The 19,070-nt window shown below is 47.1% G+C and overlaps 1 protein-coding gene across 1 annotated transcript in view; it reads right to left on the bottom strand.

Annotated features, from left to right (window-relative positions):
* The window catches only part of PNPLA1 (patatin like phospholipase domain containing 1), a 56,453-nt gene extending 45,505 nt beyond the window's left edge, over positions 1 to 10,948 (bottom strand). The window contains exon 1 of the mRNA XM_027525070.1: positions 10,558 to 10,948. Within this exon, the coding sequence (XP_027380871.1) occupies positions 10,558 to 10,762 (205 nt within the window). The 5' untranslated portion in view covers positions 10,763 to 10,948. The remainder of the gene's footprint in view (positions 1 to 10,557) is intronic.
* Between the last annotated feature and the right edge of the window lie 8,122 nt (positions 10,949 to 19,070).

Raw genomic sequence — 19,070 nt, 5'->3', positions numbered from 1 at the left:
GTATTTGAGCCAGTGCTTGAAAGGTAAGTTGAAATTTGACAGGGAGAGAAAAGTCGAGGAGTAGTTTCTAGCCTCAGGTTGGAAATCCTGAATCCCCCCCCCAGCTGGTTGTCAGGGAAACCATCTCTCCTCAGATGGGTGAATGAATGAACATTCATTCTCTAATGCAATTCTAATGAAAACCAGGCTCTTGTGTTAAGTGTTTTGCAAACATTTTCAGGTGCCCCCAAATTGCCCCTAATGCAGAACTAGGCTCATGTAAGCAGAAGATGGACCCACAGCTACCTCCGCTTCCAATGAAGAGAACACCATCTGAGGATGGAAAAGCCCAGGCTCCGAACAAGAGGACAGGGCTCGGCCTGCAGGAGAGAGGCTGGGGGCGTGTGTTGAAGTAGTCTTTTTAAGAGACAAGCCTGTTGTTTGTATGCAGATAGTACGATTAGTTACACATAAAGTATAGGATAATCTACCAAGGAACTTTTAGAAATATTTGAGGATGTTCATGAGGTTGCCCAAGACAATATCAACAAACAAAAGCCATCAACATTACTTTATATCAGCAATAATCAATTAGATTAGAAAACGCCGTAGAAAAAAGATCTTGTTTCCTCTAGCAACAAAAGCTATGAAATCTCATAAAAGACACAAAAAACTTTACTGAAGGACAAAAAAGGTCAGAAGAAATAGAAAGATGGGTAGGCTATTAATATATTATAAATGAGAAGCTATAATTTCAATCAAAATCCTAATAGAGCTCTTTCACATGAGGGAAAAGGGGGTCAAGAATAAGAGTCAAGGGATTTCCCTGGCGGTACAGTGGATAAGAGTCTGTCTGCCAATGCAGGGGACACGGTTTTGATCCCTGGTCTAGGAAGATTGCACGTGCCACGGAGCAACTAAGCCCGTGCACAACAGTTACTGAGCCCGAGCACTGCACCTACTGAAGCCCGGACGCCTGGAGCCCACGTTCCACGAGAGAAGCCACGGCAATGAGAAGTCTGCAGACCACAACTGGAGAGTAGCCCCTGCTCACAGCACTGGAGGGAAAGCAAAGACCTAGTGCAACAACCACAAAAACAGGCACAAAGAGTGAGAGTCAATATTTGAAGAAGAAATTTTAAAAAGAAGGAGAAGGCTGCCATATATGCTATACCCCTTATTATAAGACTATCATGATCAAAATACTGTGATATAGTGCAGAAATAGACAAATTCACCAATAGAAGAGAAGAGAGACTCCAGGGATTCCAGGAACTTGAATAAGCTAGAGGCAGCATCTCAAACAAGTGTGGAAAGTTCAGTTCAGTTCAGTTCAGTCGCTCAGTCGTGTCCGACTTTTTGCGACTCCATGAACTGCAGCACACCAGGCCTCCCTGTCCATCACCAACTCCCGGAGTTCACTGAGACTCACGTCCATCGAGTCAGTGATGCCATCCAACCATCTCATCCTCTGTCGTCCCCTTCTCCTCCTGCCCCCAGTCCCTCCCAGCATCAGAGTCTTTTCCAATGAGTCAACTCTTCGCATGAGGTGGCCAAAGTACTGGAGTTTCAGCTTTAGCATCATTCCTTCCAAAGAAATCCCAGGGCTGATTTCCTTCAGAATGGACTGGTTGGATCTCCTTGCAGTCCAAGGGACTCTCAAGAGTCTTCTCCAACACCACAGTTCAAAAGCATCAATTCTTCAGCACTCAGCCTTCTTCACAGTCCAACTCTCACATCCATACATGACCACTGGAAAAACCATAGCCTTGACTAGACGAACCTTTGTTGGCAAAGTAATGTCTCTGCTCTTGAATATGCTATCTAGGTTGGTCATAACTTTCCTTCCAAGGAGTAAGTGCCTTTTAATTTCATGGCTGCAGTCAGCATCTGCAGTGATTTTGGAGCCCCAAAAATAAAGTCTGACACTGTTTCCACTGTTTCCCCATCTATTTCCCATGAAGTGATGGGACCGGAAGCCATGATCTTCATTTTCTGAATGTTGAGCTTTAAGCCAACTTTTTCACTCTCCACTTTCACTTTCATCAAGAGGCTTTTGAGTTCCTCTTCACTTTCTGCCATAAGGGTGGTGTCATCTGCATATCTGAGGTTATTGATATTTCTCCTGGCAATCTTGATTCCGGCTTGTGCTTTATCCAGCCCAGCGTTTCTCACGATGTACTCTGCATATAAGTTAAATAAGCAGGGTGACAATATACAGCCTTGACGTACTCCTTTTCCTATTTGGAACCAGTCTATTGTTCCATGTCCAGTTCTAACTGTTGCTTCCTGACCTGCATATAGGTTTCTCAAGAGGCAGGTCAGGTGGTCTGGTATTCCCATCTCTTTCAGAGTTTTCCACAGTTTATTGTGATCCACACAGTCAAAGGCTTTGGCATAGTCAATAAAGCAGAAATAGATGTTTTTCTGGAACTCTACTGCTTTTTCCATGATCCAGTGGATGTTGGCAATTTGATCTCTGGTTCCTCTGCCTTTTCTAAAACCAGCTTGAACATCTGGAAGTTCATGGTTCACGTATTGCTGAAGCCTGGCTTGGAGAATTTTGAGCATTACTTTACTAGTGTGTGAGATGAGTGGAATTGTGCGGTAGTTTGAGCATTCTTTGGCATTGCCTTTCTTTGGGATTGGAATGAAAACTGACCTTTTCCAGTCCTGTGGCCACTGCTGAGTTTTCCAAATTTGCTGGCATATTGAGTGCAGCACTTTCACAGCATCATCTTTCAGGATTTGAAATAGCTCAACTGGAATTCCATCACCCTCCACTAGCTTTGTTTTTAGTGATGCTTCCTAACGCCCACTTGACTTCACATTCCAGGATGTCTGGCTCTAGGTCAGTGATCACATCATCGTGATTATCTGGGTCATGAATATCTTTTTTGTACAGTTCTTCTGTGTATTCTTGCCACCTCTTCTTAATATCTTCTGCTTCTGTTAGGTCCATACCATTTCTGCCGTTTATCGAGCCCATCTTTGCATGAAATGTTCCCTTGGTATCTCTAATTTTCTTGAAGAGATCTCTAGTCTTTCTCATTCTGTTGTTTTCCTCTATTTCTTTGCATTGATCGCTGAGGAAGGCTTTCTTATCTATTCTTGTTATTCTTTGGAACTCTGCATTCAGATGCTTTTATCTTTCCTTTTCTCGTTTGCTTTTTGCTTCCCTTCTTTTCACAGCTATTTGTAAGGCCTCCCCAGACAGCCATTTTGCTTTTTTGTATTTCTTTTCCATGGGGATGATCTTGATCCCTGTCTCCTGTACAGTGTCATGAACACAGTCCATAGTTCATCAGGCACTCTATTGATCACATCTAGGCTCTTAAATCTATTTCTCACTTCCACTGTATAATCATAAGGGATTTGATTTAGGTCATACCTGAATGGTCTAGTGGTTTTCCCTTTCTTCAATTTCAGTCTGAATTTGGCAATAAGGAGTTCATGATCTGAGCCACAGTCAGCTCCTGGTCTTGTTTTTGTTGACTGTATAGAGCTTCTCCATCTTTGGCTGCAAAGAACATAATTAATCTGATTTTGGTGTTGACCATCTGGTGATGTTCATGTGTAGAGTCTTCTCTTGTATTGTTGGAAGAGGGTGTTTGGTATGACCAGTGCATTTTCTTGGCAAAACTCTATTAGTCTTTGCCCTGCTTCATTCCGTATTCCAAGGCCAAATTTGCCTGTTACTCCAGGTGTTTCTTGACTTCCTACTTTTGCATTCCAGTCCCCTATAATGAAAAGGACATCTTTTTTGGGTGTTAGTTCTAAAAGGTCTTGTAGGTCTTCATAGAACCATTCAACTTCAGCTTCTTCAGCGTTACTGGTTGGGGCATAGACTTGGATTACTGTGATATTGAATGGTTTGCCTTGGAAATGAATAGAGATCATTCTGTCGTTTTTGAGATTGCATCCAAGTACTGCATTTCGAATTCTTTTGTTGACCATGATGGCTACTCCATTTCTTCTGAGGGATTCCTGCCCGCAGTAGTAGATATAATGGTCATCTGAGTTAAATTCACCCACTGCAGTCCATTTCAGTTCGCTGATTCCTAGAATGTTGACATTCACTCTTGCCATTTCTTGTTTGACCACTTCCAATTTGCCTTGATTCATGGACCTGACATTCCAGGTTTCTATGCAATATTGCTCTTTACAGCATCGGACCTTGCTTTTATAACCAGTCACAACCACAGCTGGGTATTGTTTTTGCTTTGGCTCCATCCCTTCATTCTTTCTGGAGTTATTTCTCCACTGATCTCCAGTAGTATATTGGGCACCTACTGACCTGGGGAGTTCCTCTTTCAGTATCCTATCATTTTGCCTTTCATACTGTTCATACTTAAGCGTGGGCGGCTGCGACCGGCGCACTTAAGCGCGGCGGAGAGGAGCTACCCCACGTCCGAGGTCAGGGGCAGAAGCTGGGAGGACCCCATGCCCGAAGGGCGGTGGCCAAGAGGAGTTACCCCACATCTGAGGTCAGGGGCAGTGGCTGAGAGTGCCAGGCTGCGATGGTGCACAAATGGCCAAGAAGAGCTACTCAAGCCTGAGGTCAGGGGCAGCAGCCGAGAGGAGCTACCCACCATCCGAGGCCAGGGGTGGCCGCCGGGAGGAGTTACCCCACGCCCGGGGCCAGGGGCAGCAGCTGGGAGGACCAACCCCACGTCTAAGGAGCGGTGGCTGCGCAGACACAGGAGGGCCTAGAGGAGCTATCCCACGTTGAAGGTCAGGAGGGGCGGCGGTGAAGAGATACCCCTCGTCCAAGGTAAGGAGCAGCGGCTGCGCTTTGCTGGAGCAGACGTGAAGAGATACCCCACACCCAAGGTAAGAGAAACCCAAGTAAGACAGTAGGTGTTGCAAGAGGGCATCAGAGGGCAGACACACTGAAACCATACTCACAGGAAACTAGTCAATCTAATCACACTAGGACCACAGACTTGTCTAATTCAATGAAACTAAGCCATGCCCATGGGGCCACCCAAGACAGGCGGGTCATGGTGGAGAGGTCTGACAGAATGTGGTCCACTGGAGAAGCGAATGGCAAACCACTTCAGTATTCTTGCTTTGAGAACCCCGTGAACAGTATGAACAGTATGAAAAGAGTGGAAAGAGTTGCCTATAAATAGTGTGGGGTATTTGGTTACCACAATCAAAATCTTCTATTTCTACCTCAAAAGAGCTACAAAATAAATTTCAGATGGATGAACTTAAATATGAAAGAGCAAAATTTCCAAACTCTTGAAAGAAAATACAGAAGTAATCATTGTAACAAAGTAAAGATATTAAAAAACACAAATTGTAGGAGGAAAAGATTTGATATCCCTGACTGCATCAAAATTGGAATTTTCTGAGTAACAAAAGACATTGTCAGATAAAAAGGCAAGCTATGGAATGGGATAAGTTAGCTACAATGTCCATAACTGACAAATGATTCATGTACAGCCTATATAAAGAACACCCACATGTGGAAGAGAAAAAGATTACCAGGAAAGGGTCATGAGCAGGTAAGTTACAGAAGAGGAAACGCAAGTGGGGACTTCCCTGGTGGTCCAGTCGCTAAGATTCTATGCTCCCAATTCGGGGTCCTGGGTTCGATCCCTGGGCAGTCAACTAGATCCCATATGCCGCAACTAAAGATCTCCCGTGAACTAAGACCCAACACAGCCAAGTAAAATGTTTTGTTTGTTTTTTTTTAAGAGAAAACACAAGTGGTTGATAAATACATTGAGATGCTTAACAGCACTAGTAATCAGGGTGTGCAGATTAAATAAGCAAAATAAAATGAGATATAACTTCACATTCATCAGATTGACTTAAAACTCTTCAGTCTTGGGAGTTCACTGGTAGCCTACTGGTTAGGATTCTGCACTTCCACTGCCATGGCCCAGGTTTAATCCCTAATCAGGGAACTGAGATCCTGCCAGCCACCTGGCATGGCCAAAAAAATAAAAAACTCTACAGTCTGATAGTCCCAAAGGTTGATGATGACTTTGTGGGGAAATCAGGAACTGCTAGTGGTTAAATATATGGATGTGAGAGTTGGACTATAAAGAGAGCTGAGCTCAGAATTGATGCTTTTGAACTGTGGTGTTGGAGAAGACCCTTGAGAGTCCCTTGGACTGCAAGAAGATCCAACCAGTCCATCCTAAAGGAAATCTGTCCTGGGTGTTCATTGGAAGGACTGATGTTGAAGCTGAAGCTCCAACACTTTGGCCACCTGATGTGAAGAGCTGATTCATTTGAAAAGACCCTGATGTTGGGAAAGATTAAGGGCAGGAGGAAAAGGGGACGACAGAGGATGAGATGGTGGGATGGCATCACCAACTCAATGGACATGAGTTTGGGTAAACTCTGGGAGTTGGTGATGGTCAGGCAGGCCTGGCGTGCTGTGGTTCACGGGGTCGCAAAGAGTCGGACATGACCAAGCAACTGAACTGAACTGAACTGAACTGAGCGGTTAAATTGGTACAACCACTTTGGCAAATAATTTAGCCAAGTCTGCTAAAGTTCATTTGATATGTATCCTAGGGAAACATTCCATGTGGACCTGAGAGACCCAAACAGGGATGTGCATTGTTTATAACAATAAAAACTTGGCCATGTCCATCAACAGAATGGCTAAATGAACCACAATACAGTTTTAATGGAATAGATCTGAAAAGAGGTAAAGAGGATTAAAGAAAATCAGGAGACCGAGTCCTGGTTCTTGCTCTGCTTCTAACTGATGATAGGATGGGACAAATCACGTATCCCTCTTCACTGAATGCTGTCCCCAGACGTTCTCGTGGCTCACTCCCTCCCCTCCTTCAGGTCTCTGTGCAAATTCCACTTACTCAGAGAGGTTTCCCTGACCGTGGTGTCCATACAACCAGCATCCATGCCCCCTGACACTGCTTTGTCAAGAAGCAGAGCGCCGGGATTTCCCTGGTGGTCCAGTGACTAAGACTCTGAGCTCCCAATGCAGGGGGCCCGGGTTCGATTCCTGGTCAGGGAACTAGATCCCACGACTAACTATCCCTCATGCCACAAGGAAGATCCTGAATGCCACAACTAAGGCCTTGGTGCAGTCAAGTAAATAGATATTTAATTAAAAAAAAAAAAAAAAGCAGCAGCAGTTAAGTCGCTTAAAGGTCAGGCTAGGTTAAAACACCAGCTTTACCAACTACTGTTTGCATGACCTTAGGCAATTGATTTAAGCTTTCTGTGACTCAGTTTCCTCCTCTGTAAAATGGAGATAATAGTAGTTTTCACCTCAGAGGGTTGCTGTGAGGACTGAATGAGTTAATACACCAAAGAGAACAGTGCCTGATTCGGGGGCGGGCTGGTTAGTAGTAAATTGCATGGCAGTTAAAATGAACGAAGTACGCTTGAGTGATGGTGGCTCAATCTCATAAACATGCTGCTGAATGAAAAGACCACACCCCTCACCCTTCCCTGAACTTCCCTCCCAGTCACAGGCATGTGGCTGGCACGCAGACCAGCCTTCGGTCACACCGCCGTCAGGGGCCCTTCTCGTGGGTCTGAGTCCCTGTCCCCTGGCATCCACAGCCTGGCCAAGTCAGTTTTCAGTTCAGTTCAGTTTGGTCATGTTCGACTCTTCGACCCCGTGGACTGCAGCACGCCAGGCCTCCCTGTCCATCACCAACTCAAACTCATGTCCATTGAGTCGGTGATGCCATCCAACCATCTGGGCAGTGTTTATTGATTGAACTGGATTAATTCTGAAAGTTCTCAAATTCCCGAAGACAGAGACACCACTGACCCTTCTGGCTGGTGCGTTGAACTAAAGACATGAGGAAATGGGGGCAAGGGAGCAGGCGAGTGACCCAAGTACCTGGAAAGAAAGAGAAATCCCAGAAAAGGGGGTGTCTCCAAGGGGAGGGAGGCTGTGACTCCAAGACCAGGGAGTAGGCGATGCTCACCCCAGCCCCTTTCTGAAGGCCTGTCCTAGGGTCCACTGGGTGACTGAAGGATGAACTGCTACATTCACAGAGGACTTGTCATTAAAAAAAAGATCTAGAAGGATCCCAGCAGAGTCCTTCCACGGGCTCCAGGAGGAGAAGTGGGATTGAGGACAAGGGGGGAGGTGAGTGAAGGCTTCTTTTTCCCTTTATACTCTAAATACTTTTGCATTGTTTGAATCAAGAAAGAAGTGATTACTTGTGAATTACGAGAAAAAAAAAATTTGTCTTGCATGGAAGGGGTACTCAGCGAATGGGTATTACAATTATTATTTAAAACAGAGAGAAAGACATCTCACCCAGCACAAATCCGCAGGCAGGAAGGGGCCCTGCTGGCTCTCCTCCTCACTCTGCAGCGGGCCCCTCATCCCTGGCCCTTCCTCCAACGTGCACCCGAAAGCTGACGCCCTCACTGCTCTCACCGCCCAGCCACCTGCCCTGTTCATCCCTTGCTTCAGAGAACAGTCTCTACTGCTCTCCCTGTTTCTTTCCTCCCCCTGCTTTTTTATTGCTCATTCAACTCTATTTTTTATATTTATTTATTTTTGTCAACTTTATTTTTATATTAATTTATTTTTAATTGTCAACTTTATTATTTTTTATATTTATCTATTTTTAATTGATGATTGCTTTACAATATTGGTTTGATACATACGCCCCCTCCCTCTTGAATCTCCCTCCTTTCTCCCACCCATTCCCACCCCTTTGGGTTGTTACAGAGCCCCAGTTTGAGTTCCCTGAGTCAGAGTCCCTTGGACTGCAAGGAGATCCAACCAGTCCATCCTAAAGGAAATCAGTCCTGAATATTCATTGGAAGGACTGATACTGAAGCTGAAGCTGCAATACTTTGGCCACCTGTTGTGAAGAGCTGACTCACTGGAAAAGACCCTAATGCTGGGAAAGATTGAAGGCTGGAGGAGAAGGGGACAACAGAGGATGAGATGGTTGGGTGGCAACACCGACTCAATGGAGATGAGTTTGGGTAAACTCCGGGAGTTGGTGATGGACAGGGAGGCCTGGCGTGCTGTGGTCCATGGGGTCGCGAAGAGTTGGACACGACTGAGCGACTGAACTGAACTGAACTGAGTCCTACAGCAAATTCCCACCGGCTGTCTATTTACATGCATTAGTGTATATGGCTCCACGCTACTCTCCCCTTCATCTCACCCGCCCCCCACCTCCCCCAGCGTTGCTCTCCTTGTTTCTGCCCTCCCCTCTCTGTCTCACTCCGCACAGCCGGGCAGTTGACACATACCAACCAGTTCACTCACTCAGGCCATTAACCCACTAACGTAACCTGAGAATGAGACGCGAATGGAATCTCAGCTGGACAGAGTAGAAACTGCGGCACAGAGCATCCAGCCGCGTGCCGCAGGCCAGTGCCGTGAAGCGCCCGCACGGGGACCCAACCCCTGAGGACTGGGCTCCAGCCCCCACTCTCGGCCACCTGTCCACTTTGCCTCCCTCCTTCCTCCCCACTCCCCAGGAGTGAAATTGGTTCTCCCCGCTACGAGGTCCACGTGACCTGGCCCCTGCCTGCCCCTTCAGCCTCACCCCCACCCCCCTCCTCACTCCCCAACGCCACAGGCTCCCCGACTGGTCCTGCACCCAGAACAGTCTTTTTTTCCCAGTCATCAAATGGCTTGCTCTCTCACTTCACTTGGATTTCTGCTTGAATGTCACCTCCTCCAAAAGGGCCTCCCTGACCACCCTTTCTCAAACAGTCCTCACTTTATTCTCTGACCCTTTCCTGCTGTGATTTTATTCATAGTTCTTATCACTTCCTGATCTGACGTTATGAGACTACTTGTTTGGAGGCTTATCATGTGTCTCCACTCTCTCTAGAATTTCTGTTCCGTGAGGGCAGGGACTTTGTCCCCAGTGCCTGGAACACAGGCTCGCACAGAATGGTAGTGCAGCAAATGAATAAATGCTCCCCCTGCCCGCTCCGGGACAGGGTCTGGGCCTGCCGTGTGGGCTGCTTGAAACAGTCCACTCCCCTTTCACGGGATGGCGCTCCTGCCTCTCCGTGTGTCGCCCCATCCTTCCCTCCGGGCCCCCTGGACGAGTGGGGCAGCAGGCAAAGTGAGGCCTCCCATATTCCTTCCCAGTTTCCCTCCGCCAACCCCTCTGTCCATCCCTCCAAGCCCAGGGCTTTCACTTCCAGCCACTTGGAAGCTGGTCTGACGAATCCACGCCCACCAAGATGATGAAGATGTCAATTTGTCCTTCTCAAGGATATTTGTATTTTTAAATGAGGCCAGGATGGAGCAGCTCTTCACCCAGTGTATGCCTGTGTTATGGTGTAACTCCCAAGACAGGATGTTTCAGAGAGATACCACCTTTCCCTCTCCCAGACCCTGGGAGACAGTGTCACAGGTCAGGGTGCTGAGGGAGAGGGAAACAGATTGCCAAGCTCAGCCAGTGGGTCAGAGACTGGGACCCAGCAAACCCTGACCACAAATGCTATCCCACTCAACCTACATATTCCCTTCCCACCACCCAGAAGACTTAGCTTTGTTCCCCAAAGTATCCTCAAGCCACCCTCAGGCTCTGCTTTGTGAAACCCCTCCAGAAGCTCCCCAGGGAACCCAGAACAAAAGCCTTACCCATTTCGATCCCACAGATGACCAAGGCTGCCACCACCGCACCTGCCGATGTCCCAGCGAAGCGATGGGCTGTTTCCAGCATCCGGGGGGCCAGGTCCCGAAGGGCATCCACCGCCCCGGCCTGGTAGAAGGAGAGGAACCCACTGCCCGAGAAGGAGATGGAATGAGGGGTGTCAGGGTCCCCCTTGAACACCTGTTCTTCCATCTCCTCAACCTGGGACCTCCCGGGGACGGGAGGAACCTCTCAGCGCCGATGTGCCTGAACGTCAGCCACTCTCCTGTCGAAACTTGCGACCAACCTTCCCTGCCAGCCCAGAGCCTGGAATGTGGCTGTCGCTCCCCGGGGGGCTGGGACACCCACGGTGGCTCAGACAGCAGCTGCCTGGGCCTGTTGAGCACGGTCAGGAGGCAGCCCCAAAGCCTGGTAAAGGCCCCGGCTGGCAGTGTCCTGGCCCTGTGAGTGCCCTCCTCTGCACTTGCCTGGTACCCCTTGGATTGCAGGTGGCCGCCACGCAGGGCCGGGCCCAGGAAGAAGTGCTGCTCAGCCCTGAGTCCCAAAGGGTTCACTCATCGGGTTGCAAAACCTCCCCCAATGGGTATGGGATGGCACCTCCCTCCCCGCACGCTGCAGCTGTAAAGGGAGTAAACGCTGGCCTCCCTCCAGGAAAGGGTATTCCTTTCCCACAGCGACAGGGCTGCCAAGTTGGCTCTGGTTTCTGAGGGAGACTCGGCTCACAGCACCCATGCCCCCACCGTGACGCCCCTCCCTGGGATCCTGCTCCAGGCTCCAGGGTGGCGTGTGTGAGGTGTGACACAATTATTTTTATTTGTTCTTGCATAAGTGCCCCTTTGCTTACTCATCTGTTTATTCACATGTTAGGACTGGCCACCCGCAAAATTGTAAAGGAAAAGAGTTTGGGCTCCAGGGCCCCCACCCACCGCCTCTCCAGCTCTCACCTTCTCTCCTCCGCCCTTTGCCAACACACCAACTCTTAGCACTCTCTGTCCAAACCCTGAATCTCTGCGCTGTATCCTAAGTGTCCCGTAAGAAGTCAATCTGAAATCTCCATCATTCTGTGTTAGGGCATCATACTGTATGCTCACTTTGAAATGAGACATTTGAAATGTCAGTATTCATGACATCTCATGTCATGAAGTCACATGTTTGAGATGTCAGTAATCCCAAGGATGAACAGCTTGGGACCCCAGGTGTGGGGGCATCTGGGTCAGAGCAGAGAGATGATTTGGAGCCTAAAGGGAAAGGCAGGTGGTGGGGGGACCAAGGGTAGCTCCAGGGAGCCCTGGTCATGCCAGTCTGGAGCAGTGCAACATGGCCCTGGCAAGGAGAGTCTTCCTCACTACCAGCAAATGTCACTGCCCAAGGATGTTGCAAGACAGCGAAGTGGCAGGTGTCCCCCTTCTCTGTCCCCCCAGGGCACACAGAAGCTGAGTCAGAATTGGAATGGAGACACAAAGTCTCCTGCCCAACGCTCAGTCCAGCTCCATACTCTGCTAGGATGTGATAGCCACACTGAACCCACCAAGGGAAGTGAAGTGAAATGAAGTGAAATTCGCTCAGTCGTGTCCGACTCTTTGCGATTTCATGGACTGTAGCCTACCTGGCTCCTCTGTCCATGGAATTCTCTAGGCCAGAATCCTGGAGTGGGTAGCTGTTCCCTTCTCCAGGGCATCTTCCCAACCCAGGGATCGAACCCAGGTCTCCCACAGCCCAGGTGGATTCTTTACCATTTGAGCCACCGGGGAAGCCCAAAACCCACCAGGGGACCTCCCGCCAACTCTGCTCACCTTACTGATCTAGTGGAACTTCACACTGGGGAGCAGTGCCCAGTGTTCGCTCAGGAAGGGGTTTTCTGTCTTGGATAGGTAGTTCCAGCTATTTGAGAAGGGAACTCCTGACTAAATGTGTCTGCAACAGAGAAAACGTGTGCGCATCTGTGTCTGCGCTTGTGTGTATGTGTGCAGACTCACACACACACACACATACACACACATCTGAGGCCACAGACAGGCTGGGGTGAAGAGTAGGGTGAGACTGGGTGGAGTCCAATCAGCTTTTGGCACATTGGGACCCTGCCTCCGGGAGATCGTAGGGAGTGGAAGCCCCATCCCCTAACACTGACACCTACACTTGGGAACAAGATAGACAAATGAGAAATAACCAGAGAACCGTACAAGGCAGTCTATAATTAGGTACCAAATTGTGCAGGGCTGAGACTCCTGCCAGAAAAGTTCAGAGATGAGAGTGGGCAGCATGGGCTGGAACCTTCAGAGAAGCTATGTGATAGAGTTGTGGGTTGGGGGGTTTAAAGAAGCTAGCAGGAGGAGGGAGGGTACTATGGCAAGAAGCAGTGTGCAGTCCTTACAGAGGGTGAAGGGGTGTGATGGCAAGCAGTTACACAGGATGAAGGATTAGACAGAAGTGGGTTGAAGCCCAGTTCTACTATGTATAAGCAGTGTGACATGTGGTAACCTCTCCAGGCCTCGGTTTTCCTCATCTGTAAAATGGGGACAATAATGCATATCCTGTACAGGAACTGTTAAAACATAAGATATGGTTATAAAATGCCTGGCACATGGTGTGTCTCTTATTATCAAAGGGCAATAAGGGCCAAGGCTTCTAGAACAGGTGGAGCTGGGAGCCAAGGTGGAATAGAAAGATGGGGTCAACAGAAGAAGGTGGGATGCACTTGCAACGTGTAGGAGGAGCTAGAAGAATTCTCGAAGGGGAGAGTCTTGGAAAGGCAGAGTGACAGGCTGGAGGATGAGGAAGGAGGATAGAGCTATATCCTCCTATGGATGTTGGCAGCCAGGTTACAGAGGCGGCTGAAGAAAGATAAGTTAATGATGCCACTGCATCAGAGATTCAGAGGACCTGGGGACCGGTTGGACAGGCAGAATGAGTCATGGCTGATGCCCGTTTTCAGCCTGGGTGCTGGGAGGCGTGGGGTTGCCTTCGGGAAAACTAGGACAGAGCTGGGGAGACTGGGTGGAGGGTGAGTTTAGGACATGTCTGAGATGACAGCAGGACATTGGAACTTTGGCGGAGGGGCAGGGAAGGCTTCAGAGAGGGGGAGAGAGACCCCTGCCATTGAGCAGCAGAGAAGGATGAGCAGCTGGAGGTGGGCATGGTGTCATGTGGAAGGAAGACAACCTTGGACAAGTATTCTTCCTGATCATCTGCTCTTCACAGTGAAAGAGGAGGCAGGGCCACCTGTTGTACATGGACTGCGGGGCTCCAGAAGGCTGGGACCCCACCACCGTTTCAAAGATAGCACTGTGGGACTTCCCTGGCCGTCCAGTGGTTCAGACTCTGCACCTCCACTGCAGGGGGCGCAGGTTCGATCCCTGGTCAGGGAACTAAGATCCCACGTGCCATGTGATGTGGCCAAAAATAAAAAAAAAAAAAGAAAGAAAGAAAGCAAAGACAGTGTTGAGTCCTGCCTCTGTTCCTGGCACCTTGCTCCTTGGGCCTGGCTGTTGGATTAAGCCACTGTCCTCACTGAGGAAAGATATTCTTCAGTTCCAGGGGGATGGTGGAGACCACAGCAGGTACAGCACAGCGTCTGTGCGTGTGTGCTAAGTTGTTTCAGTCTTGTACAACACTTTGCAACCCAGTGGACTGTAGCCTGCCAGGTTCTATGCAAACAAGCAAACTAGAAACTCATTGGGAAGGCCCATGGGAGCTGTCAACATGTTCCCGCACGCTGGCCCCGGCAGAGAGCTCTGTACACCTGACTTGGGCTTTGGGGCCACAGGGTTCCCCCACCCTGCCCCTCATCTCATTTCCCATTGTTCCTGGCGTTGAGCTCAAAGCCCCGAGAACTCCAAGTGGACACTGTCGGCAAAGGATCGCCTTCTGACACCTGTGTTTGATTTTAAAGTCAGCTCATAATCCTCTCGGGCGTTTTACTCCAAGTTAACTGCTCTTATGACTCATCAGCTTCTGAGGAAATCACATGGAAGAAACTGAGACTGCTTATCACACATGATTCCAACAAGACAACCCAAAGGAATTTATAGAAGAACCTGGGGTTTCCATAAATATAAAATATGTGAAACCACCCAGGACACCGCTCTCGGGGAGAAAGATGGCATTGAGGTTCTGGGTTAGCTTCTCGTTGATGGTATACCACCCTTTACTTAAATCTTATAAAAATGTTTATTTAGTGAAGAACCTGGTTGTTTCTGGACATGAAAGAATATGAACATCATAGCATTGTCCTTGCCAATGACAATTAACCTGAATCGAATGAAGGCCTAGCTTCTAGTTACAGTGAACACAGAATATGAAGGGAAGCCTCTTGCTCAGTCGTGTCTGACTCTTTGCAACCCCATGGACTATAGCCCGCCAGTCTTCTCTGTCCGTGGGATTCTCCAGGCAAGAATACTGGAGTGGGTTGCCATTTCCTTCTCCAGGGGATCGTCCCGACCCCAGGATCAAACTCAAGTCTCCTGTGTCTCCTGCATTGGCAGGCAGATTCTTTACCACTGAACCACGTGGGGAAGCCTACAGAGTACGAAGGAACAAGTTAAATGACACCATGTGAAAACAAAAGTGGGGGAAGGTCTGGTAGATAGCATTGCTACACAGCAGCCGTTCCCAGCCTGCTGCTCCCTGCTCCCCTCCCCGTAAGCAGTTAAAAGGGCAGATACTTGATTTCCCAGCCTCCCCTGCAGCTAGAGACTGACATAAGAGACAGTTCTGGTCAATGAGATGTAAGGGGAAATCTACTGGAGCTATGGCAGCCGTCTTGTACCCATCAGGGGAAACGGGCAGACATACTAGTGTATTAGTTATCTATGGCCTTGTCACAAATTACTTCAAAATTTAATTCCTTCAAATAACATCTATGAACTTACGCAGTTTCCAAGCTTTAGGAACCTGGTAATGGTCTCTCATGAGGTCGTAGTCAAGCTGATAGCCAGGGTTGCAATCATCTCAAGGGTCGTGAGGATGGAAGAATCCACTTTCAAATGCACTCTCATGGTTGTTAGTAGGCACCAGATCTTGGCTGGCTATTGAGAGGAAGCTTCACCACCTGGGCCTCTTCACTGCACAAGATGACAGCTTTCTTCTGCCAGAGTGAGAGGTGCAGGGGAGTGAGAGAGAGTAGGAGACAGAGAGTGTGAACCCCCCGATGGGAGCCATCGTCTTTCTACAAGATTCTCAGAAGTGATAGCATTCCTTTTGCTATATTCACATCCCTCCCACATTTTACCAGGGCTGGTCTGTGAGACCAGAAGGTGGGAATTCTTAGGCACAAAGGAGGCTGGCTACTTCACTGAGGACAGCAGAAGAGAAAGAAAGAGCCTGGGTCTTTGAGAAGATCGTTGAGTGACTGTCCCAACCCCCAAACCATTTGTACGTTTCCTTTTATATCAGATAATTGAATGCCTTTATTGTTGAAGCCACTGTGCATTCGACATTTGCTGCTGAAAACCTCAGGGATAATGCAAGGACTAGTCAATACTTCTAGTAAGACATAGAAATGATCTTGAGAAGAAAAGATAAAAACTAGTCCTGTGCTTTCAGAGGAAATACTTTAAGGTATAGATAGTTATTATAGCTGAAATCTGATTCCTAAAAATTCTAAAATATTCAGTCTGAAAATTTCAGATGAATTTTATTATACCTTTTGGAAATTGTTTATCAACTATTACTCTAGTTAGAAGAAATAGAATATTTTTTTCTTCCTCATTTCCCCTAAAACACAAGTGGTGTCCTACTAATTAACTGGATAGTCCTCTAACATAGCACTTGACTTTGGAGCTGTGTGACTTGGTTTTTATACACTTGATCAACATATATGTATATCCTCTGTGGGGTGAAAGTGTTTACACCTTTTATGAAAAGTCTGTAATAATGATAGTAAAAGCCTTAAGGTGAGAGGAGAAACTTGACACCCTTGAGACGGGACAGAGCTTGCTAGGTTATGACATAACCCTGTCATGTTGTTCTTTCGTATGACCTTGAGATCATTCATGCAAACGAAATTACACCTTCTTCTCATTATGAAACAGCTCAAACATACAGTAAAGTGCTGAAAATAGAACAGCAAACAACCATGTACCTACCAGACGGATCGAACTGATCTTAACATTTTATCACATCTTGGACAAATATTTGCTTGGTTTTAAAGAAATGAAATATTACAGATAGAAGTGAAACTTCCTTTCCACTCTTTCCTGATTTTGCTCCTACTCTTCCTCCCGTGGGAAACCATGTCCCAGATTGGAAAGTCTTTCTCTTCCACGTTTCCATATTTTTATTACATGAATATGTTTTGTAAACAATATATAGTATTGTTTTACAAACATTTTAAATTTCATATAAGCAAACACATTGACTTATTCTGCGATTTGCTGCTTTCATTCAGCGTTGGGATACATGGCTCTAGTCACTGCTTTTGGTAACCTATTTTATGACCATGGGCAGTGTATTCATTATTCTCTTATTGATGGGCATTCAGGTTGTTTCCAGTGTTTTATGCTGCAGTGAGAACTCTTTATTGTACATTTCGCTTTACACGATATGGGAATTTCTCAGATCATAATGTGGGTTTATCAGTACCCGTGGGATTTTAATTTATGGAGGTGACTGAGTGGTGACATGGAAAAGCTAATGCCAATGAAATAAAATTTTTATTACTTACATCCTGGATTCAAGAAGGCTTGCCATGCCATGCATGGCCTCATGGAGAGGCACCAGGTTTGGTCAGGAGACAGATGGGATGAGGGGAAGGCATGACACAGAAGCTTGATTGTATTTTCTGCAAGAAAGGCAAGGCAGGTTAGAGAAAGAACTTAGGATTGACCGATTTAAACAGTGTCAGCAGGCTCTGGCCTATAGAGGTGGTCTCAAGGTGTCTGGAACGTAGCCCTAGGTGATTGGGGGAGAGGAGTATTGCTTCCTGAAGTATAACAGCCAGATGGAGGAGGTGGTTCAGAGTAAGGGCTCTGGATTGGTTACTGTGCTATGAAAGGTGTGCTTTGAGCCCTTTGCTATCACTAAGAATTGGCCTACCCTAGGAGGAGTGGTCTCTCCTCAGTAGGAAGGCCACAAATGCCAGAGCATCATGAATACATACAAGGGGACTCCCCGGTCGTCTAGTGGTTAAGACTCTGCCCTTCTATTGCTGGGGGCGTGGGTTTGATCCCTGGTCAGGAAACTAAGATCCCACATGCCCCCACCCCCCCCGCCAATTATGTGTGTGTGTGTGTATATATATATATATACACATACATACATATATGTTGTTGTTCAGTCACTAAATTGTGTCCGACTCTTTGTGACCCCATGGACTGCAGGCTTCCCTGTCCTCCACCATCTCCCAGAGTTTGCCCAAATTCATGTCCATTGAGTCAGTGATGCTATCTAACCATCTCATCCTCTGCCACTCCCTTCTCCTTTTGCGTTCAATCTTTCCCAGCATCAGGGTCTTTTCCAATGAGTCGGTTCTTTGTATCACATGGCCAAAGTATTGGAGACAGCAAGCTCCAAAGTATTGGAGCTTCAGCATCAGTCCTTCCAATGAATATTCAGGGTTGATTTCCTTTAGGATTGACTGGTTTGATCTCCTTGCAGTCCAAAGGACTCTCAACTTATATACTAATATATATACACATAATAGGAAAATAGGGCACTTCTTCAATTTGACCAGTTGCCAAATTGCTCTCTGGAGTGGCTGTACTATTTTATAAGAGATCTAATAGCTTCCCTTCTCTTGGTATCACTAGAGTTTGTAAATGTTGCCAATGTGAAGGGTGGGCCTCCCAGGTGGCTCAGGGGTAAAGAATCCATCTGCCAATGCAGGAGACACAAGAGAAATGGGTTTGGTCCCTGGAGTAGGAAATGACACCCAACTCCAGTATTCTTGCCTGGAAAATTCCACGGGCAGAGAAGCCTGGCGGGCTTCAGTCCATGAGGCCTCAAAGAATCGGACACGACTGAACGACTGAGCAACGACAGTCTGAAGGGTGTGAACTCACTGTTGTTCCACTGATAGTTTCCTGATTATTTATGAGGCTAGGCATCATCTCATATTTCGTGTCCTTCCAGATTCCTCTTCTCTGAATTACTTATTCTTAGCCTTTCCCCACTGGGGTGAGAGCAGTTAATAATGTGTAGTCACGGATGCTAATATTAGCTCCACTAAATGCATTGTAAATATCCTTTCCCAGTTTGTGACCTGTCTTTTGACTTTTTTATGATGTCTCTATGGTACCAAATTTTAAAATTTTAATGTAGTAAAATGTATCATTCTTTCCCTTTATGGCTTAAGTGCTTGTATCTTTAAGTCATAAAGATGCCCTCTTGTATTAAATAGAGTCTTGGTTATTTTAAATGATTTACGTATCAAGCCTAAGCTATTCATTTATCTCCTTTGAAAAACTGCCTTCTGGTTTGTCACCACGAGTTTTAAAATATTGGCTTGGTCAAAAAGTTCCTTCAGTTTTTTAAGTAAAAATAAAAGACATACTTTTCCTTTTCA

This window comes from Bos indicus x Bos taurus, chromosome 23, assembly GCF_003369695.1.
Source record: "Bos indicus x Bos taurus breed Angus x Brahman F1 hybrid chromosome 23, Bos_hybrid_MaternalHap_v2.0, whole genome shotgun sequence".
Lineage (NCBI taxonomy): Eukaryota > Metazoa > Chordata > Mammalia > Artiodactyla > Bovidae > Bos > Bos indicus x Bos taurus.
This window is presented reverse-complemented; position numbering and strand designations above follow the sequence as displayed.